Raw genomic sequence first — 23183 nt, 5'->3', positions numbered from 1 at the left:
TGAAGATACACCTGGTAATGTGCACTTACAGCCCAGAAAGCCAACCATGTCCTGGGCTGCACCAGAAGAAGTGACCAGAAAGTTGAGGGAGGGGATTCTGCCCCTCTGCTCTCATGAGACCCCACCCGGAGTGCTGTACCCAGCTCTGGGGTCGCCAGCATGAGAAGGACAAAGACCTGTTACAGTGAATCCAGAGGAGGCCATGAAGATGATGAGAGGGCTGGAGCACTTCTCCTAGGAGGACAGGCTGTGGCAGTTGTGGTTGTCCAGCCTGGAGAAGAGAAGGCTTCAGGGAGTTGTCACTGTGGCCTTTCAGTACTTGAAAGCAGCTTATAAAGAAAGATGGGGACAGACTGTTTAGCAGGGCCTGTTGCAATAGGGCAAGGGGCTTTAATGGTTTTAATCAGAAAGAGGGCAGGGTTAGATTGGAAGAAATTTTTTATGATGAAGGTGGTGAGGTGCTGGGAACAGTACTAGTTGTGCGTGGCTTTAAGGGGTGTTGGAACTACATGATCAGGGGTGTAGGAACTAGATGATCTTTAAGTTCCCTTCCAACCCAAACTATTCCATGATTCTATGGAATTCAATGTGAGTAAATGCAAAGGGAAGCATGGGGAATATCAGTACTCAGTAAATCTACATATGGACATATTCTGGGTAAGAAAATACTTCCCAGGGAAGAAGTGCTGGAGACTTTGAGTATTCTTCTAGGAAAACGTGAATTCAATGCTTGGCATTAGTGAAAAAGGCAAATTTGTACATGCCATTTAAGGAAATTAATAAAGAACACAAGATAAATAATTATAAATAATTGTTATACCATGATACAGACACCCACACACCTCTACAGACAGCCCTGATCCTTTCATCCCAAAGACCTAGAAAGGGCAAAGAAGGAACAGAAAGGGCAATAAGGGCAATTTTCTCACAGGAAAACCCTATACAGACTAAGCCTCCTAACCTTTAAGAGAGATGACCAAGAAAAAAGCATAATAAAATTAGTGAAATTACAGATTTCAAGAAAGAGGGAATAGGGGACACTTGTTCCCAAGAAATGGAGGCAAGTGTAATATAGCCACTAACATAATACACAATATGCAATTAACAAGTAGGTGTTGTGGTCTCTGAAAACTTAAATGGGACTAAAAATTCTTCCAAGGAAGAGAAAAATCCATCCAGAGAAGCTGAAACCCCATTTGTACAAATGTGATACAGTTGCCCATAGACAGCTGGGATCCACTCCTAGGGACAATAATTTTCTTCAGGCTATGCAAGTCATTGTCTACATATCTGTTTCTTCACCTAGTTGTTCCTTCAGAGAAAGCTTAGAGATAAGAGAAACACTAATTGAGAGGTAGATACAACTATTTTTATGTTATTATCAAAACACTTCTTTCATACTATGTCCTTCCCTTTTTCCTTCCTCTGATGTTTAAGTTTAAGGGAATGGTGCGCTTAATTTTTATTTGAAAGTCTTGGCACAGTTACTAAGAATTTTAAATCAAAGCAATTTAAATAATTTTATTGGATATAATTTTGAGTAATCTTCTGTTTTTCCAATATCAAGCAGTGTTTCACGATTAGCAACCTCATCTAGTTGAAGATGTCCCTGCTCGTTGCAGGGGGATTGAACTGGATGACATTTAAAGGTCCCTTCTAACCCAAGCTATTGTGTGGTTCTATGATTACACTGAATGAAAGGATTGAAAAGACATCACAGATTTAAGAGCACTGAATATTTCTAAAACCACAAATGTTAGACTAATTCTGTGTTTCAATGCAAAACTAGATTTTGTTTGTTTGTTACAGAATTTTACTGGCGCAAGACTTAGTGCCTACAATATTAAAACAACCTACATAAATATGGCTCAGGTTACAAGACTGTGGATGTAAGCACATTTTCTAACCTACCACAGTAATATTAGGATTTTGACCAAACTGTTAAATACATCTAATGTCCTCATACAGTACCTTATTTCTTCTTGCAGTTAATCCAAGTATTCCTCATTTTTAGAGAAATTCTCCCACTACAAAACTAGGTCCCTTTGCCTTTGGGTAAAGATATGAGCGGATGAGAAATTTCCTGGAAACTGTTTTTCAAACCTTATTAAAAAAGTTTATTTTCTAGCAAAAATAAAGTATTATAATTGCATGTTAATAAATGCTGCAGCAACAACATCTAAAGAAATGTTTTAAGAAATATCTTCCTCTGCTTACATTTCATTTTAAACTAAATAAGAGATATATCACCATAATGTTCATGCAAATAAAATGACTTGGAGAAAAAAGATGCCATGTATGCCCTAAAGATATCTTTGTTCTTGTCTCTCTGTAAATGATTGACAGGGTAAAAAATGAAGTAATTAGCTTCTAGCTGACAGAAAACAGTAGCATGGGTCTGTAATGATGGCACCCATGAGTGGCATAGTGTCCTACTTATCTGCATTTTAAAGCAACAGCTGCTGGGTCTTTTGCAAGTCTGCAGAATTTTAAAGAGAAGCAAAATTAGAAACAACAGTACATCTTTACTATAAATGTCACAAAACTGATCCTCACAAGACAGAGATTGAACAGAATGTGTTGGACATATGTGAAATAATTATATTGGAGGGAAAAAAGCAGCTCTTATAACTCTTGACATCTATGTAAAAATACCCTGTCGTTTTGGAATCAACGTAACTCACATGTATGGTTTCACTGTCTACCAAATTTCCTCTTGACTGAGACAGTTGTCATGAAGATCTTCTTGAATCAGGACACTTTGTAAAAGAAGTTAATTATAAAAGGGTGCAGATGCCTTATTGCTAGACTGCATTTACACAGCTAGACATATCTGCACCAGAGAGGGCTCAGTATTGCCAACCCATTTGCAATCTCAGTGTCCAATGTTAATGCCCTCCTGCACACACCATCCACGCAGCTCAGCACTGGGCTCAGGGCTGCTTTGAGCCCACGTCACAACCTCTGGCCCTGAGGAATGATCAGTTGATAACTGTGGTGTTCCTCCTCTGCAAAGTGGCTGAAGTAATGGATACAGAGTGTTGTAGCCTCACAAAATGTTTTACAGCATGACAGCAGAATAGTGTTGCATGTCCTAAACAAGGGGGATGAGGGTGTATAAACATCTTCCTAGAGCAAAAGTCTGAGAGACTGTGTCATACAAAGGGATCCAGACTGCTGATATCATATCCATGCTGCCCACTGGAATCTCCAGAGTGCACTGTCCTAAAACCAAGTTTTCCACATTTGGCCTCTAAGGGAACCCAGTTTGCTCCAAAAGAGAGCTTGGGAGTAAACGAGCACTGCACTGTGAGGAATCAAGGCCCTGGGTGCAAAGTGGCCTGCAAGATTATCTGGCTTCCATAGTCATACCCAAAGAATTGTGCCACAGAAACATATTTTTAGAAATAATATCATTTTGTTGGTGAGGTAAAGCCATATCTAACATACCATATTGCAGCAGGTGGAAATCCTGTTTTGGAGTGAAATGAATTCATTCACGTGAATGTGGCTCACAAATTAACTATGATACTTTCTTTGCTAATCATTGATATTGTCTTTGAAATGGCCTCCTAGTTTAAGGGCTTCTTAAAAAGAAAATGGCAGCTCCAGCAATGTGAAATTCCAGGCTGGCATGTGATTTATTTTAGTTGTAGCTATGACTGTGATTGTAATTGCCTTGGACTTTCTTGGTGGTCGCTACTCAGAAAGCTTCAGATGATCCTGAAAATCAGGACCATTCCTAATCTCACCTCTTTGATAATCACTTGAAGTACAGTAAGGCAAAAGGTATTGAATACAGTCTATGATAAAACTTACTGGAGACTGATAGGTTACTCAAAGCTGAAAGTAAGATTCAGACTGATCAATTTTAATGCCTAAAATCAGCACAGATGGATTTTAAGCACCACAGCCCTATTGCAAAATTCAGAGTTTCTGCTCCTTCGGTGGACCAAGTGTTTTAGACTACATTTACCCTCACAAATTTGTGAGAAGCTGGATGTCTCTTTCTCTCACTTAAAATTTATGGAATTCACATTTAAGGCAGGGAAACATCCAGACTACATTTAACCCTATTTTATATATTTAAATCTTACTATGCTTTGAATATGCCTAACAAGCATATACAAAAGTGAAAGCAGAAAGACCACAACAGGAGAGACCAATCCCATTCAAAAACACAGACATGATATTTACCTTTTTCTAGTAGTGGTTAGACACTTGAGTATGAGAAAGTCAAGATTTTGCTGCACCATCGGCTGAGGAAGTGGGAGATATAAATGCAGTTTCCTTAGCACACTGACGGGATTCAAATCTAGAACTCTCTCATCTTCATGAAATGTCTTAACCACCAGGTAGCCATTTTTGGAAAGGACATTTCTCACCTCTTCTCTTGAAAAGCACAGTGACTGAGGGGTCAGGTTGGTGAAAGTTTGGGAGAAACTTTCTAGATTCTTAGAAGGAGGAATGGAGTCTGAGGAATGCAGTGATGAATGAGCCGTCCTGATTGTCATCAATGATTCCAGGTTGGCTTTGACAAAACAGCAATAATGCAGGGAAAAATGCTCTTGCCAGATTGTTTTGCAAAATGTGAGGAACATCATCACCATCACCATTTCTTCCTCTTACATTTCAAACAACATTGCTGCTCAATAAAGTGCCTATCCTCATTTGTGGACCTTTGGTCTCAAATTCCTAAGAGCTGGTACCTAATACAGAGACTGAAACCAGGCTTTCAGCAAGAGGGAGAACTCAGATGTCTTCCAGAATTTAGTTTTTTCCATAAACTAAATCCAGGGCAGCATGTTTGAACTCAGCCCATCCCTAAGGTGTTGCCGCGCTCTGTAAGGGAGCTCCATTAAGGATGCATTTGGCCAAAGTCCCCGATTAGCACAGCAAAACTGAATTCCTTACTCAACACTTCCATTTACTGTACACAGAATTTATGTAACTAAGTTGGGCACCTTGGATCACCCTCTACGGACCATTATGAGATGCTGGGATGCCAGAGCTGGGCTCTTGTAGCTCATAAAATGGCTTGGAAGTTGAGTGCACTTCCATCAATTCTACAGGCAATTTTGAGTCAGTTCTGCTCCCTGCCTCTGCATCCTCCCCTTGAGGATTGCTTCTTCCTACAGCCACCTTGGAAAATGCTTTTAGCATTTTGGCAAAGTCAGTTCCAAGTTTCTCCCCCCATCAATCAGCAGCAATGATTTTATACATACTGCTAAATTCTTGGACCAAGAATTCTCCTTGAATGACACTGAAAACTATTCAGACTGGAAAGTGGTGGTTCAAGGTTTGACCTGTTCTGTAATGACTTGAGGGAGAACAAGAGTGTGACATGTTGCTGAATGGCAACATCAATTTCTTAAACACTATGCAGTGAGATCAATGAAAATAAATCAATGCTTCACTTAAAAATGGTGTCATGGAAAGAAGTCTCTTAGTCTTTCCCTTAAGAGATAAAAAAGAGGTAAAGAACAGTTTTGATGCACAAATAACACAATAAACCAAATACTGGGAAAGTCCTAAAAAATGCATTACCCTCTTTCACAGATTGTCACCAAATGGGATTATCCCAAAGCTCACTTATTTTGCTCCCTGCTATTAAGAGGAGCAGCTTATCCCTGAGTTTTACAAAACAAAACCTAGAGGTTTACCAAATAAAATGAGATTATTGCCTGCCTACAGAGCATAAGGACAGGGATGAGGATCTAAAATAAGGTAGGAGTGATGTGACAGCAATGACAAGATTTATTATTACAAAGGTCTGGGGGAGCCAGAAAAAATCAGAACGTTAAAACATAGGGACTATTACACTAGCATGCCTTGCTGCAATTTAAGCATTTCTTCATTTCCAGTTAAGATGAATCTGAAAGAAATGCTGCTGAAACACCATTATTTATATATTGTATTAGGTGTAGAAATATGTTGTCAAGTAGTTAAAATTAATTTGTTTCCTCATCCCACTTAATTAATTATGAAGGGTGAATTGTTGGAGAAGAGAGACCAGAAGCAGAAGGCATTCATGATGGTTTAATTATGTTTTAACTGATGTTTTATGAAATTTGAGAAACTGGCCAGATCACTGAATGGATGAGATTTTATTGTGATGCTCTTGTTATATCAAAGTGAATTGTGATGTTATTCAACTTAGCAGAATTCTTACAACACTAAAATCCATCGCTGATAAAAGTGTATTTTTTTCAATTACCATTTATTTGCATACTGATGCAATGACCTGAATGGACTAATCTTTGGAAGTGTAATCCCATTCTTTCTGAAATGCAGAAAGAACTGAATCCAAGTTAATCTAGAAAAATTCACTCGAAACACACAAGGGGACTGCAAGAGTGGAGATGTATATCAAGGGATGGACTATTATTTCAAAACTCTGCTCTAGGGAACAAGTACTGAGCAGTGGCAACTCACTAATTTGCTTCTCGCTCACCCCCCCCAATAATAGATTTCTGTGACTACAATCACAGTGAACATCCTCTAGGTTTGTGAATTTCAGCCTGTCCTACACAGCCAAAATCTTGTGCCCTTCACTCTGAGTGCCAGACAGACACAAAAGCATGGCTGTGAAGGGTTGAAAGATGTGAAATGTAATGACTATAGTTGTGCCACTGAAGGAAAGACCTGAAAAGTGTGACTGATGAGGACGTAGATAATGGATTAACTAACAAGCTGCCCATAGTCCATCAAAGAACATAATGGAAATTTCCCCAAGGTACCAGCAGCATACTGTGGAGAAGCATGTGGAGACCTGGAACTATCCAAATACAACATTAAAGAGATGAGTAGAGCAAGAACAGAACAGAGTGATGTTAATAATTTCATCTTACATGTATATTTAATGTATGCTAACCAATTAGAGCATAAAAAAAGGCACAACGGAACTGTCTTGCAGAAGAGGGAAATTGTGGAATCACTGTCCCTGCAAGAATTCACCAACTGTGTAGATGTGGTGCTCAGGGACATGGCTTAGTGGTGGACCTGGCAGTGCTGGTTTAATGGTTGGACAGAATGATCTTAGAGGTCTTTTCCAACCTTACTGATTCTGTGATTTAATGTACAGAGAACAGATAAAACATGAGTGAAGGAAAGATGCAACTTCAACTTTTAAAAGAATTTGATCTACAGGGCAGATGCTGCTGTGAGATGCTCGATCACTGACACACCGTGCAGTACACAGGGGCGGATACAGGGACAGCTCACAGGAGGAATTTAGAAACCTTGCCTAAGCAGGTAAGGGTTAGTTTTGGGAAAGCCAAAGCTTTAAGCACCCTGGTCTAGTGGAAGGTGTCCCTGCCTATGGCAGGGGGATGGAATTTATAGATGGTCTTTAAGGTCCCTTCCAACCCAAAATTTTCTATGATTCTATTAGATTATTGTAATTTTAAGCTGCAAATGCAGCTTAATGGAGTTAAGCTGTAAATGCTCTCCCTCCAAAAAAGCATGAGGTACAATTCAATAGGCCTTCAGGAAATGTAAAGAACAGCCCCCTTCTACAGAACATCATTGCACAGCAACCCAAAACTATAAACATCTAATTTTTTATTCTACCAAGGCAAATTTCCCATTAATCATCCATTAGGGAAGTCTATGTCAGGCAAAATATTGGTAGAGGAAACCTTAGCCTTGATGGTGGATGACTCTTTTCATCAGTGAAAAAAGCTAAGAAAACAGAAAATAAATTCTAAAATCAGCTAATAATCTCAAAGTTTCAATTATTCTTGTAATTGGGGATGATTATTCCCAAAATAATTGGGAATATAATATATATTGGGAAAATAATTCACAGTCTTGAAGTCCCAGCCTACCATGATTATTTAAAAAGTATTTATATTTTCATGCGAGCACTTCTCCAGATCTAATGACACTAAATTACTTCTGTTGGTACTTCATTCTTCCAAGAACAGTCTGCAGAGCTGATTTTTTAAAATGTTCTTTACCCCCCGTAGTCCTATTACCAGTGTGATCAGAGGTAAAACACAACATGAAAAACATATCCAGTGTTTCACTTCCAGTGAATGTTTTGAGTATTGCAAAGTTTCTGGTATAAAGATCACTCGAAGAGAATCTTATTGAAGTATTTGACCTAAATGTCAGCAGGTCTACTTTTTAGCAATACTCTAAGAGAGCATACATGCTGTCTTCCTGAACCTCTCTTGTGGGTGTAGTCTTTTTGGTACGTAATAAAGACACAATTACAAGAAATATTCCCTTTTTGCTGACTGAAAAGACTAAGTCCTTTACTTAAAAAGCTACAGCTCTGCAGAGAAGTAACAGCACTGAAAACACCATAGATTTACCTTTTTTTTCTTCTGCCTCTCATAGCAGAAATGGACAGAAGGCCAGGTACATGTCGTGCTTTTAAAGGAATGGATACAGTCATTTGTTGTCAATGGGGTTTTCCTCATGATTTTTTGTTCCAGTACCTTAATAATATGTCAGAAGTCAGGGGCAGAGAGAGACTGGATCATCCTTTTCTTAAACCTGTTGAGGTTTTCTTGTTTATGACACATTATAAAAGTACAACCAGAGCCTCAGTGATATTGACCCGAAACTGAAGCATTAGATGTACTCCTCTGATCCCATTAGAAAAACTTCCATTTGGGCTGCAATAAAAAAACCCCAACCTCTTTCACACTTCAAATTCAGAAATCTCAACAATTTGATGTCAGACTCTTCAGAGTTAGGTGACTTAAATAGCCCGAGATGACTTATTAAAAATCTCTTTATCTCCAATAACTGCAATTGGGTGTCCTAAAAGGAACAAACAGCTCATTGTAGTGCTCCGGCATCACCTAATATCTCTTTAACAGTATAACTGTGTATCTTTAGGTCCTAAATCAAGGGAGAATCTGAGCTACTCAATTCCAGCATGATACCACTTATCTTCCTGGAGAAAGAGCTCGGATAGGATGGAAAATTCTTTGTGTGCTTTTAACAGGCAGAGATCTTCTAAACAGTAACTTGGAGTAAATTCCTGCTATCACTAAGATTTTTGTCTGAGCTATGGCAGTGTATGACTCCTCAATTCATGCCACATTACTGGTTATATTGAATGCAGATGGGGTTTACTGATTTTGTAGAAGACATAATTATTATGGAATATTTAATAAATGAATTTAGAGTATTTCCCATATTTCATATACTTATCTATCTGCTCTTCCAAAAGACAACAAAATTACCTTTCAAACTCATGTCCCCAGTTGCTCTGGAATATATTTAGAACTCAAGGCAAGCAGAAAAATGAGTGCAAATCTTTTGTGTAACCTGCTGGGGTAGGTAGTGCATTTCCATAGATGGAACACTAAAAGTACAACTGCAGCAGCTTAATATTTTATAAAATTTCCTTAAAAAGCAGCACTGAAATATGATTATAATTGAAGTGTCCTTTCCTAAAAACTCAAATGCCAACAAACAAAGTAGGGATTTTCCTTTCCTCATCTTAATGCAAATTAGAGCTGCTGCACCGAAGCAAGGAAATTATAGCAAGTAAGAAGTTTAGGGAGAGGAAACTTTAATCCTTCTGCACACTGTCCACATTAGAAGGGAATATATTCTTATGTCTGTCCAAGCCTGATGTCCTTAGGATGGCAATACAGAGAAATTAAAACTAAAGTAGCTGAAAATCCATTTACCATACAACACTTTCATACTCTATTGAGAGGAAAACAACCCCATTTTCTACAGGCTAAATTCAGCCATGATCCTTGCATTACACTGGATAATTTTCAAGTCATTAATTCAGTCAATTTGCCTATTCTTTCATATTTTCAGTAAGAAAAACATCCTGTCTGTTGATTATTTATTTTACAATCTTTTTCTCCAGACTTCTTACAGCCAAAGCTGTTGCAATCCTCATTGAAGGCAAAATTATCTGTTGAATTTTATCCAAATTTTAAAATTGTTTTGATATTCTTGAAGGAAACCTATATGTATGTATTTCTAAATGAATGACTATCTGCTGGTGGTGCAGCAGACAGACAAAGGCAGATAAATTGATCACTAAGGACACTTAAAAGAAAACCCTGTATTTCTAATCATATATTGTTTAAACATATTCTGAATTTTAACATCGAGCAATAATACAAATTAAAGTAAACTACAATCCTGAAACCATCAATTAAAAAAAGATGACTTTACTAACACAGTAGCTATAATAAAAGGTCATACTTCTTGGCCTGTGCAGAAAGACAGCATATGATTCAAATATTGAAAGAAATTATTAGCCATTTGATGAATGAGATCAAATCTACAGGAAAGAATAGTTATTTACCACTAAACCAGTGAAACTCACCTCGCTGCCAGGTGTCATATCTGTTTTTCATGGGAGTTAATAATCTGTAGTTATTGGACCTGCAGCAGGAGATGCGGTGAGCTGTGGACTGCAAATTGAGCCATCATCTTCTAGCAGTAACCACTAGATTTGGCCAGACAGTAAGCCCAACACAGAAATTGATATGAAGTGTCTCATGGTCCACATCTATTAATTCATATTTTGTTCTTACTGATGTTCTAATTAATTATTAAAGTATAAGTAGATGAAGAGATTGTCAAAGACTTATCAAGAAAATTTACGTCCAGTTCAGTTTTGGTGAAAGATCTGCTAAAGTTCACAAGACTTTCAAGATGAATCCACATGTAAATATCAACAATGAAAGAGGAATTCTTATTTTTACTCCTGGAACATCTCATGATTCTGGCTTGAAACCAGAGTAAAGACTGAGTGAAGACCTTAATTGCAGTATAGGTAGGGTTAACTGAAGCAGAATGAAACCTGTGTAAATCAGATCTGAAGAAGTGCCATGCATTGAAGTCATGCTGTAACTCATAACTCCAGAAGATGCTTTAGGAACTTAGCTCTGACCTTGACAATGTTCCTGCAGCTCATCCTTTTTTCTGTAAAGAAGACCAGGTATGAAATCAGGACCAGATACCAGTGCCCTAAACAATACAATGTGATAAATTTGCTATTAAATTAGGAACAAGTGGATGTCATAAAAATGTGTCTGTAATGTCATGTCTCGATGAAACACTGGGCACAGTGACTCTGAGATCAAATCTACTTTCCAGGGTATCTCTTGGGACATTACATCCACAGCTTCTCCCTGCAGCAGATCATTCTTGTCACAACAGCTCTCCATGGACGTGGCAGTGCTCTGCCAGCCAGTGTAGGAAAGGAAAAATAACTTTCAATGCTTATACTGAAAGGGCAATTGCATTTGGAATCTGCAAACCCTGTTAGAAACACTGCTTCTACCTTGTTTCCTGCAGTGCTTCTGAAAATGATTTTGATACTGTCTAGTCTCAATCTATTTTCAAGATGGGTTCACAAAGAAACCTGTTTCCTTGTCCATAAATACATGAAGAAACCATAGACATTTTTCAAACCTAAGCTCTACTTCTTTTACAAGAGTAGCTCCTGAAGTGTTCTCAGGAAAATGGAACATGACAGACAAAGTCATACTGGCTGGGTACAGATGGGAACAGTGGAAAGGACTGAAATACAGCTTTGAATCTTGAACCATCTGCAAGAAAGTGGCAAAATACTGCTTGATGGCCATTAGGCTGTGCTTTCATCTTGGTAACCTATGATCCTTTTCTCTCCAAATTGTCTTACAGTCTCTGCTGAAAGGAGTAATTACTACAGTGGATATCTGCAGCCTCTACCTGGACTCTAAAACATTTCAAGAACATCAAGGGGAAAAAGCCTGTCTGCAGAGATAGTGTTTTTTAAAAGAAAAAGGTTACAGATCTTTCCATCTCCCAGAGTGCAATAAATATTGATACTTTCTGGAAATGGGAAGGACAGGTATCGTTAGTAGCACACTAAGGTAAAAACTATTCCAGCCTGACATAACTAAAATCTAAGTGGTTAGAAATATGAGGTTATAAAAACCCCAAAGCCTTCTATATTGTTAAGTAACTTTTTCTGCCCTAATTTTTTCCCAAAGCTTTCAGCTGCTGCCCACTATGCCAGGACCCTTTTAAACAACTTGCAGGAAGATGTAGGAGCAGAAATAGCAACGTGTTATTGCCTTCTCTGTGGGCAGGGCTTTGTACAGGAGTAGATATTATGCTGTGCTAAGCAGGTGTGTTGATGATTGTGGCAGCCCAATATATTGGGTGAAGGAATGTGGTTACCTTCGAGGTAAATTAAAAAGCATAAGAAATAGAATCTGTGGAAAGTGGGTGAATGTTTAATTATTATAACTCCTATTTGGTGAGGAACATCTGGTAAACTCTTCACCAGATAACTCTGATAGTCTTATTTGCTACATTAGTAGATAAAGCAATTAGTGCAGGAAGTTTGAAGAGAAGAATGAACCACACATAATCAGAATCTTCACAAGAGATGAAGTCAGAGACACGGCAGAATGCAGAGGTACACACACACATATATATAACACACACAGAGATGTGTTGATCTCAATTAATTTTTTACTGAATATGAGGCATATTCAGAGAGGATCAAATCCAACTTGTCAACACTGGTATACAAGAGGGACAGAGATGGGGCAAGTAGTGCAAGACCTGCTGGGGCTGGCACGCTGAGCTGGGTCACCTTGGACACCACCTTTAAGTATCAACCAGTCCCACACAAGCACCACTCACAGCAGAAATAGTAAAGCAGCTGCATCTAAAGCAGGGTTTACTCAACAGGATGTCAGTGAAGCCTGGGAGGACCTGATTAGTACTTTTTTTCCTGTTACAAGAATGGGGTGGCAGTGAATGACCAAATGGAGTTCCTGAGGAACTCCTTACGATCCCCAATTCAGGTAGGCAATTCCCCAGATCCTCCCAGGCCCACCATAGCATTATTACAGTAATTTCTATTTCTAATGAGAAGTAAAAGGGTCAGAAAAGACTACTGGTCCCACTTAGCTTCATCACTTAACTCGGCTGGGCTCCCTCTCCATAGATGGACTTCCTTGCAGTGAGACCAAAGATGCTCCTCATTTGTCTTTATTGAAAGCAATTTTGTATGCAGATTCCCACTACTTTTTTCAGCAGTGTTATGTCCTGTTTCACACTTTTCTCAGCTTTGTTTCAACACAGCCGATTTGGAGAGCCTGTTCTACAGTGGCTTTATGACTTCTCTGTATAAGATTTCAGGTAGAAAACTCTTCAATAGGGCCAAGCACCTTCTTTCTCTCACATTAGCCACTGTGCTGTGTGCCAGTGCACATATTTAGGTTTCCAACTTTGACTGTACTCACACAAGCTTTTATTTCAATAGGCTCTCCTCTCTATGTTCACGCTCTAAGCTACTGGCTTGTACTTTTCCAGTTGAGAGCAGCATAAACTGATGGTGTCCTATTATAGCTGTTGACATGGAAACATCATAAGCAACTACTTGTTGGATCAGACTGCTATTTCACAGAGAACACACACTGCTTAAATGCATGTTTTGCTGACTCACTTTCAGCCATTTTAAGCCACAGACAGTTTATCTTCACTCTCCTGTCCCCACCCTGCACCGATGGATCATGTTCAGATTTCTGCTTAGAAATGAGGCTGAAACTGTGCCTATCTTGGGTTATAAAAATTTCAAACAAATCCTACTCCCACATAAGGCCAGGATCTTCATCCTCATCATCTTCTGGTTTGGATATTATCCTAGCTGATAATAGAAAGCTAACACTTTCTAGTCTCTGAAGCAGAAAGCAGGCAATCCCTCTAGGGAATGGAAAAGCACAATATGTGTGCAATGAAAAGATATTAAGGCATCACTTAAGGAAAGAAAAAGGTGTGCTGCTTCTGTAGAGCAGACATCACGTCAAGCACATTACCTGTTCTGAGACATTATTTTAATAACTTATGAAACAGAACAATACGAAAAATGGCCACAAGTATGTACTATTTATGCCTACTGAAGTTGCTGATAGAAAAGCTGCTTCACACCAGGCACTAATAATTCAGCACTGAGAACACGATTCCAGGTCTGAGCCAGTTTTTTAAAATACGCAGAAGTTTTACTGAAAATATAAAGATAAGATAACTTAGGCAAGAATGGCTTTGAAAAGGAGCTGCTTTGTATTCTGTTTTCTATTCTGAACTTCAGGCAGAATGTGTTATCTCCGATTCCTGCAGGCTGTGGTTGATTCACAGGGGGCTCCGTCCTTCCAAGTGCTCAGTGCAGTGTGCAATAGCTCATAATCTTGAACACAAACTAGTCAATGATTTGCAAAGCCACAACCACATAGAAATACATGTGCTTTTTGCCCCTTTTTGACACAGCTGGAGAAACACCCATTGATAAAAGGCTTGCTGAGCTGTTGGTTCATGCTGCAGCTAACAATGCATTGCACCCTGTCTCTGGGAAGGATTGGCTGAACTCATTACATACCCGGTACCTAAGAGCAGCAGATATGATAAACATGAAGATGTGAAGGAGAGAGCTGGTGTCAGACACAGAGATGAGACTGCTTGACTGATGTGTTTACATGTTCAGTTTTCACTCTCCATTAACTGCTTTGTCTTTGTCTGTGAAACATTACGAAGAATTGCAAACAAACATCATTTTTTCCTTAACTGTTCATTAGTATCAACACTGCAAAAAAGTATCAGATGAATAAGAATTGCAGTGACTGTTAGCAAAAAGTGTAATTGCTTGTGAGGTGGCTAATAGTTTCAACTGACTGTATATTAAATATATCAATTTTCACAGTCCTAGGGTATTGGTGAGACATATTTTGTTGTATTTACAGCATCACATTTTAGGGTGGATTTTTTTAGCACCAGACTGCCATCAAACTATAAACCTGAAGGCCTTTGAATTGTGAGTAGTCCACGATTAATAATTCTCACATGCATCTTTCAGCTGAGAGTGGCATAAGCATTGTGAGTCTTAGGACACCTCAGTTAAGGACCTGTGAAAATTTCACAGGCATAATACAAAGAACTGTGAAATGCTCACAGTTCCCACCGACACCAAGAGGCCACCTTAAAAAAAAGCCCAACAAAACAGTTTCTCTCCAGATATCCTCTGTTCTTCAATTTTCAGTTGAAATTTTTAATTTCTCATTTGCTCTGTTATTAGCAGAAGAATGATGAGCACGGTAATTTTTGCAAATGCCTCTAAGCATATAAACAGGATGTATTTTGCAAGAAAATATTAGATTTGCTTTGCCAAAGACAAGAGTTGGTTTCATCTTCCTTTTTCACTTTACAGATAATCACATGTCCTGTAAGCCAGATGCTTTTTCTCTAAACATGAAATTCAATGCAATAAATAACAACTACATATTTCCCATTGTATTAGGTGGTTCTTGTATTCCAGCAAATCCCTCATCCTCCTCAGTTCCTCAGTGTTTCTGATAATTAATGAAGACCTGAGTGAACAGTTACTCAGTGATGCAGTTCAGGTCTTGAATGTCCCCCCAGGGAAAAGGTTTCTAAAGCACACAGAGTGACCCTCCTTGCTTTGAAAAATAAAGATTTACACTATTTCCTTGGTTCTGAATCTGAGCAGCTCTCACTGAAGCCAGGGAGAATATTTGTGCCAGGAGGATCTGGAAAAGATTCTTATTTTCAGAGAAAGAACTGTTAAAAAGCAGTAATTGAATATTCAGAAACTCTCACTTAACCAGGACATGTGAAATGAGTGACATTCCAACATTTCCAGCCTGAAAAGGAATTTCAAGTCCAATAAGCCCTTTCACAAATTGAGTTTTTGTGTGTGTACCTATCTGGCCATTTCCAAACATGTCTGCATTATGCCATTTATGATACATTTTCTGAACGCATGTTTCCATTCTGTGCTACAATTTGGACCATTCAATTGCCCAGGAATCTGAGGTAAGTGAAAAAACTGTACTAAAATTCCATTCTCCTCCACTTACTGTTCAGTAAAGGGAATTCTAATAGTTCTATCATGCCATTAAAGTACACGCATGGCTATGTAAGCTGTAGCTATTTCCTCATTAAAACAAACACAAAAAATAATGTCTAGGTGCCAAGCTCACTTACATTTGCTCTCCAGAAATCTGTACTGGCCTACAGTGCTGCAAAACCTGAAAGAAACTACAGTTCAGATGCTCCCAGATGCTGGAGTCTTAAACTCATCCAGCTTGATGACCGTGTACTGAGTGTCTGTGGATCCTCAGTAGCGCTAAATAAAGTGACAAATGAATTCAGAAGGAATTCTGGGGAATAAGAATACGAGCAAAAAACCAGCCCAATTAAACAAGACTGTTGGTGTTTCTAATCTATGTCACAGAAGAATGCACAGAAACAGTCAGAAGCCTGATGTTACAGCTCCTAGATAAGCATATGAACACTCGTGTGTGTGTGTGTGAGAGAGAGCAAAGCAGAAAGATTGTCAGTGTGTGTGGGATTCAGGTCACATAACTTGAAGTGTCTCTAATATTGATGTTTACATCTCAGCTAATCACCTGAGGCTCCTTCCACTCAACTGTGAGAAAGAGACATTTTTAGGGCATGATTCGCCTGTGCAATTTTAGATGTCTACTTCTGGATGACATGAATTGTACTCCGAAAGTGCCAAGTGCACTCCATTGACTCAAGAGAGATACTAGGCAACTCGCTTAAGTGAAGATTTTTGCAATGTGTATGTAGATATAGCATGTAATTAACACTAATGTATCTATTTGGATTTTCTTTATATATATATAATATATACACACGCACATATACATCTCTCAAAAAAATATTCTCTCTCCTGGTAATGAGTATTTAATCATGACTTTCATAGCTCTCTCTGGCTTCCTCAGTACCTCCTTCTGGAAACCCCGGCGCAATTACCTCTTCATGGCATTTCTCCTTCCAGACCTACATACTAGAGCTACCCATCACCCAGTCTGTGCTCAGGTTTCACTACCATGATGTCTCCACAAATTGCATTTCTCAGGTGGATTTCAGACTGCATTGCAACTGGCTGTGCAGATTCCCAAGAGAATTCTGCCCACGGAGCCTTGACCTGATGTTCACTAGCCTGTGGAGGTTCACTGCCTCAGAGAAGATGGGAAGACTGAATGGTATTTGTAACAGACATTGCATAAAACCAGCCCTGGATATCAGATTCAATCTTCACAAACTGCCTCTACTGAATTTCAATTGTAGCTCTGAAAAATTCAAAACTGAGAATTTCTGTGATCTGTTGAAAATCAAAGTCTCTCTAGCAGAAGATGTCCCTGCCCATGGCAGGGGTTTGAAACCAGGTGATGTTTAAGGTCTCTTCTAACCCAAACCATCTATGAATTTATGATATGGCAACATGCTAATTCCTAAGTTCAGGAAATTTGTATAAAGCTGTTTAATACCTACTGGAGAATCCATTGTGCTAGGAATGAGAGTAAAACACCCAAAGTACCTCAGCTTTGACTACCCTTTGCTGATGCTAAGTTGTGATGGCAAATCTCCAGATTCTTCCTCATGGCTCAATAAAAAATGAACCAGAACACACACATTTTTATCACATAATACTGTGTGTTTGTAAGGCCCATATCTATCACAGCTATGAAATGCTTAGCACTAATTCCAGTCAGAAGAAGAAAAAAATGTAGTGGACTAAGGGACACCCCTTTGCATTGTGCACATTTTTTATAAATAGTGCAACATGGACTGGAAATAAAAAGGTTGATCGTAAGCTTCTTCAACTTATTGGGAAGAGCCCTTCCCACTGTAGTGCTCTTCCCTGCACAGTGGAGAAGCAGCTTCAGAACCACTTCTGACACTGCAGTCCTGCCCCAGCCCTGATTTCCATCCCCAAACTTACAGCCAGCTGTACCATCCATTTTGTACTGATATATTTGAAAGTAGTGCTGAAGCTGAAATAGCTGCATTTCAGTACGATCAACCAGTCCCTTCATAGATGGCAACAAGGAGCCCTGAGGAGGTGAAATCATGTCTGGTCACTGACAGCACTGAACAGATTTTAAACAGAGAAGTGGCGGTGAAAGGGCTGGGGGGTGTGAAGCTTTTGAATTATTTCTGCACAGTGATAAACCTCCACAGCGCCTGGTTGTGGCTTTAGACAACTGGATTTTTTAAACACAAACATTGTTTCAGAAGTTGTCTGGTTTGAATAAAGCTTAAATGGTGCAGTGACTGTTTATTCTAAGTGTATCTCACTAATTTTCATCTGTAAACCAAAACCAGACTCTAAGACAGCAGTTTTGGATGCCAGATAATTCCTGAAGACCTTTTCTTTGCATGTATTGTGGCAATTACTGAAGTGGCTACTCTTCTCCTCAGCAATCTAACACAAGTATTTTAAGCTCAGGAATAATCTAGTAAAACAACAGGAAAGCCACTCAAGCTCTCAGTTTCCTTCAAAGCTTGGAAGTTAAAGTTTCAGTGGCTGCTCCAATTCAACAAATGTTTTAAAGGACTGTACTTCTCTGATGCTTAACTCTTCAAAAGCCTGTCATGTTCCATAGCCTGTGAGTTAAATAACATGATCTGGCACTTCCTAAGAGTAGCAACAGTAACCATATGTAGCCTAAAATTTTTGACTATTGATATGGACCAAGAAGGACAAAGTAAAGTGTGTATTTATTTCAAGACAAGCAAATATATATATCTTACAAGAGCAGATTTTAAAATCTTGAGCTGAAAAGACAAAAAGGAAGACACGAATTTGCATAAGACCCTGCTATGCATGTATATAGCACAACATCTAGATGGTGATGGGTTTGTTTACTCTCCTTGTTGATCATGAGCTGATGACTGAATTCCAATGACTTAAAAATGATAACAGCAGATTTTTTTAGCCTACCATTGCAGTTAGTGAATTCAATTTAAATTCATTCACTTTCACCACCAAATAAAGCATGAATAATAACATTTTCTACATTTCCTATCTATTCTCTCACTTTCTGCATTTCTTTTTGTATTTCTTTTCCTCAGATTTAGTGACAAAGAATTTGTAGGCTCCTAAAAGGATTAAAAGCATTTCCTACTGCTCCATCCTTCCCCAGAGTCTCATACTTTGCCTTTAATATTGTGGACTCTCTGATGACATCTGAAAAAGAGATACACGATCTGTGATACAAAAGGACCAGGTAGTACTGAAAAAAAAAAATCAGGAAATTTGTGGGAAATATTCCAGGAGGTGTCAGAGAGACAGACTAGGATAAAGAAAGAAAAAATAATACAAAACTGAAACACCAGAGTATGCAGAGATAAAGGATGTCATGCCAAAGAGCTACACAGTTTCTCTGAACAAATAATTCTCGATCTCTTTCCTGTGTTGTACACTCCTGAAGTGAGACTTTTAACTGCTTTGAGCCACCTACTTCTAGTCCTACATTCAACCCTTTAACCACATATTACATTTTGCCTCACTTAATTTAATATAGCTTATTTCACATCTCTCAATGCTATGCTTTTTTGGTAGGGGCTGGATGGGGAGATCACGGACGGTAAGGTAAAGAAAACCTTGTATCAAATGAACCCCACATACACTGGCATAACTGTAGCTTTATTTTTTCTCACCCTCTTTTGCTGGCTTTTCTATGAGCAGGTAATGACACTTATTTTCAATTATTACAACCTATCTGGATCTTAATTTATTTCCTGGTGTTGCCTAGAATATAGTGATTTGCTTCAATTCAGCTTTCTGCTTAAAAAATAATCATGCTTGCCGTACTCAGTGAAGGACAGCAAAATCACTACATCCCAAAGAAAGGAAAACAGCAAACTTGAATCATAAACTTGGCATTACAGCTAGAGATTTACAACAACATATGGTCATTTGCCTCTAGCTCTCTTGCACATGCTGACTAAAATAATCCATTGAAACAGAAATGTCCTGAGTTGTAAAAATAGAAACCAAATGCTAGATCCTAGCTTTTCACATGGGCCCTGCCAGTAAAGAGTATCCATAAAGAGAAAATTTTCATCTCTTAAAACAAGTACATTTTTGAGCCCACATTTATTTTTCCTTAGTGCCTAACATAAACATAAGCTACCTTTGTAATTAGTGTATATGAACTGAACCAACAGCGACAGGCCATAAGGCTGCAGGTGCTACTGTACTACAAACACGTTATGGCAATATGTAGGATACAGAGCCTCTCAAACAGGCTGCTCAGACATGGACACAGCCAATTGTGTGGTTTTGACTGAAAAAAGTAAATGCTAACAAAAGTGACTGAGGCTTTTGTGGTTTTCTGCTTCAGAGGTTTGGGGCATTTGTTACAACGATTCTGGAATAAAAGAACAGGTTTTGCATTTGTGGTTTGGGAAGTGCCATTTAGATAAGCAGCTAAGACATCAAAGGCTCCTGCAGTGAAGCACCAGGGCATAGCAGCTTAGTGAGACAGACCACAGCCAGAATTCATGAACTAGCAGAAAACCAGGCTCATCAGTGCACACAGAGAAATACTGTACAGAAGAGCTAGGCTCATCCAGATGCAGCACAGACATCTCAGCTTTGCTCAGAGTGCAGGTTAATAAGCTGCAGCTCTCAGCAGAGCGTACCAGGTCAGTGCTCGCACTGGGGGGATCAAGCTTTGTTGCAGTTCAAACTGCAGTAAGGTGTTCAGGACCCAGCGTTAGCCCTTTATGTGTACACCTCAATTAACCTGCAGTTGCTGGCTTGGACTTCTCGCACCATTACTCCCCACATTTTGGGTTCCTAGCTTACCTTGAGAAAGAAAGCTTGGATCTATCCATCCTTACACACACAATTGTGGCTTTTCATAAAATGCAAATTCAGGGAGCTGACTAAAGCTCTTGACAAAAAAGTCACTCTGTTTGGTCTGGAAAAAAACTTACTTCAGGTCAGAGAAGGCTAGAGATGCATTGAAAACTTCAACACTTCTAATCTGACCTTGCCCAACAGCAACATCACTGGTAAGAGTGATCCATATCCCTTCAGTCATTGCTCCTTCTGACAGCAGTACCAATTAGTGCTTCATGTGGTTGTTGCCCATTAGAATAAGACCCTTCATGCTAACATTTTAGTTTTCCCTTCCTTCTCTGCTACCTTACTCCTTCACACTGAGAGCATAATGACAAAATGTAGAATTTAGCCTTAATTGGATCTCTGCAATGTTATCACCTGAATTAGCTCCCCTGTGAATAATTATTACTGCCTAGAGGCTGACAAATTGCTTCCCTCTACTTCGTGATTGTCAGGAATTTCAAATTATATACTGAGCATGGGGAGGATGGAGGGGACAAAGGGGAGAGTGAAAATGAAAGCCTAGAGAAGCATAATTATTAAGATTATTAAAATACTTGACAGAGTCCCATAGTCTCCATGAGTCCCAAAAGGGGTGAGTGACAGCGAGAATTTTGCTGGGGCAATTGGGCAACACCCAGTCCAGCAAGAGACTCGTAGAGTCAAAGTGAAACTACAGCCACTGCTCACAGTAAATTACAAAGGTAATTCCTTTGTTATTCACTACCTCATTTACGCTGTGGACAGCAGCTTGTTTGCCATCTCATCTGCACATTTGATCTTGCTAGGTAGATGGCAAACTCTTTGCAGCATAGACTGCTAGAAGGGTGAACATACACAAGGGGATAGCAGCAGATTGCCATGCATTTAGAATAGCTATAAGAGTTCGTGTTTTGCAAGAAAAACGTTTTGGCAAAAAGGTGCTCTTTCTGAGAACACTCATTCCATGTCTGGGCAAGACCTCACACGGAAGGAAATACTCCACAATATCCATCTCAGATACTGACAGAGCTAAAAAATCTCATAAATCCAAATCACTATAAAAGTATAATGGTCTTTGCAAATTACTCTAAATGGTCAAATAGGGCAAATAGGACTTTTATCCATTTTGTCATTAATGATGCTGTGCTTGTAAGATGGATGCATTTCTCAGTTTGTTTCAAGGCAGTTCCTCAGACTTCTTTCCTACGTTGCCAAACCAACAACACACATCAGGCATAGACAGAGTAGCTGGTGACATATTCCCAGGAGAAGACTCTTCCTGCTTACCTGACATACAGTGACCTCTTCTGATTAGTCCTCAGGGAGCCAGACCCAGAACTCATGCTGTGATTCATCATCTGCTCACGCAGGTCATGGATTTTTGCCTCAAATCGAGCGTACTCTAAGGAGATAAGAAAACCCCAGAGAACAGAGATATTTTAGTTTTCTTGACCTATATAATCATTAGGGCTGCTAAATGCAAATTAACATTAAATTAATGAGTGTAAGGCATGTCTTGAAAATTGAGGTCTCATAGAACCTTGCGTTAATGTATTATCTTAGGTAAATATATGCCCTTTTTATTGTGGTACCTGAATATTTCAACACCAACTAGGTGAGGAATCAGATATCTACACCCACGGTCCTGCAGCTTCAGGAAAGGAAAGGAGGTTTAAAGCGTGTTAACAAGTATCTCTCAGTCTGTGGGAAGGATGTTGAAAGCAGTTTTGCACTGTATCGTTCCTCCTTCCAATTCCTTGTTAGGGTCAGTGGGACGGTGCACTAAAGTTACTAATGAGTCAAGCAATTACTGTAAAATCCCGTCAAAATGAAGGAGATATTTCCAAGTCAAATTATCCCCAAAGCAGCTGGCAATTCACTGTATGAGCAATCAGCCACCTTATTTACTCTGCCCACTGAGGCTTGGGCTCTGTTCATTTTAAATAGGTGGAACCGTATCTTGGTCTTAGGGTGGGTGATCCCAGAAACTCCAAACCTCACCTGCATAACAGTGGCACAGAACTACCCCCCCACCCTGTTCACCTCCACAGTTCTACTGGTAGCTCTGCAGAATGTTATGACCTGCTGCCCAGCAACACGGCATAAGCTAGAGCCGTATCATTTGGTGAGACTCCTCTCTGACAGAAACACAGCCTTGTCAATTGTCCCTCCAGCTGCCATGTTCCCCTTGTTCATTGTGTGACCCACAAGTTTGGTTTGCAAGAAGAGAGGTTGAGATTTTGGAGACAAGCTCTAATTCCTTGAAACTGAGAACCTCCGGCAGCACAGAGAGCCATAATTCAACCTAAACCCGGGGAATCTACTGATGTGAGCTATAAGACTAAGCTGAGGGGGTGTGCAAAATACATTTCAGTGAGTCAGTGACACTTAAAAGAGTAAGATGTTGCAGACTGATGCCAGCAAAGAGAAGATGATGTTCCCTGCACCTCAATGTTTTATTTCACTGATGCCTTCAAAAGAAGGGTCCCTTTCCCCACAGCAATGCTAAAGCAGAAGTGGAACCAGCACA

General features: G+C 39.3%; 1 protein-coding gene across 32 annotated transcripts in view; it reads right to left on the bottom strand.

The window, feature by feature from the left end:
* DLG2 (discs large MAGUK scaffold protein 2) overlaps nucleotides 1-23183 on the bottom strand; it is a 1005290-nt gene that overhangs the window by 67111 nt on the left and 914996 nt on the right. For 31 of the 32 annotated variants that reach the window (XM_017735865.1, XM_017735859.1, XM_017735860.1 and 28 more), the window contains one exon: nucleotides 21941-22055. In XM_017735865.1, coding sequence (XP_017591354.1) covers nucleotides 21941-22055 — 115 coding nt within the window. The remainder of the gene's footprint in view (nucleotides 1-21940; nucleotides 22056-23183) is intronic. The other variant, XM_017735887.1, reaches the window with a different exon arrangement.

The sequence above is a fragment of the Corvus brachyrhynchos genome, unplaced genomic scaffold (assembly GCF_000691975.1).
Source record: "Corvus brachyrhynchos isolate BGI_N302 unplaced genomic scaffold, ASM69197v1 scaffold44, whole genome shotgun sequence".
Taxonomy (NCBI): Eukaryota; Metazoa; Chordata; class Aves; order Passeriformes; family Corvidae; genus Corvus; species Corvus brachyrhynchos.
Note: the sequence above shows the minus strand (reverse complement) of the source record. Positions and strands in the feature narration are given on the sequence as shown.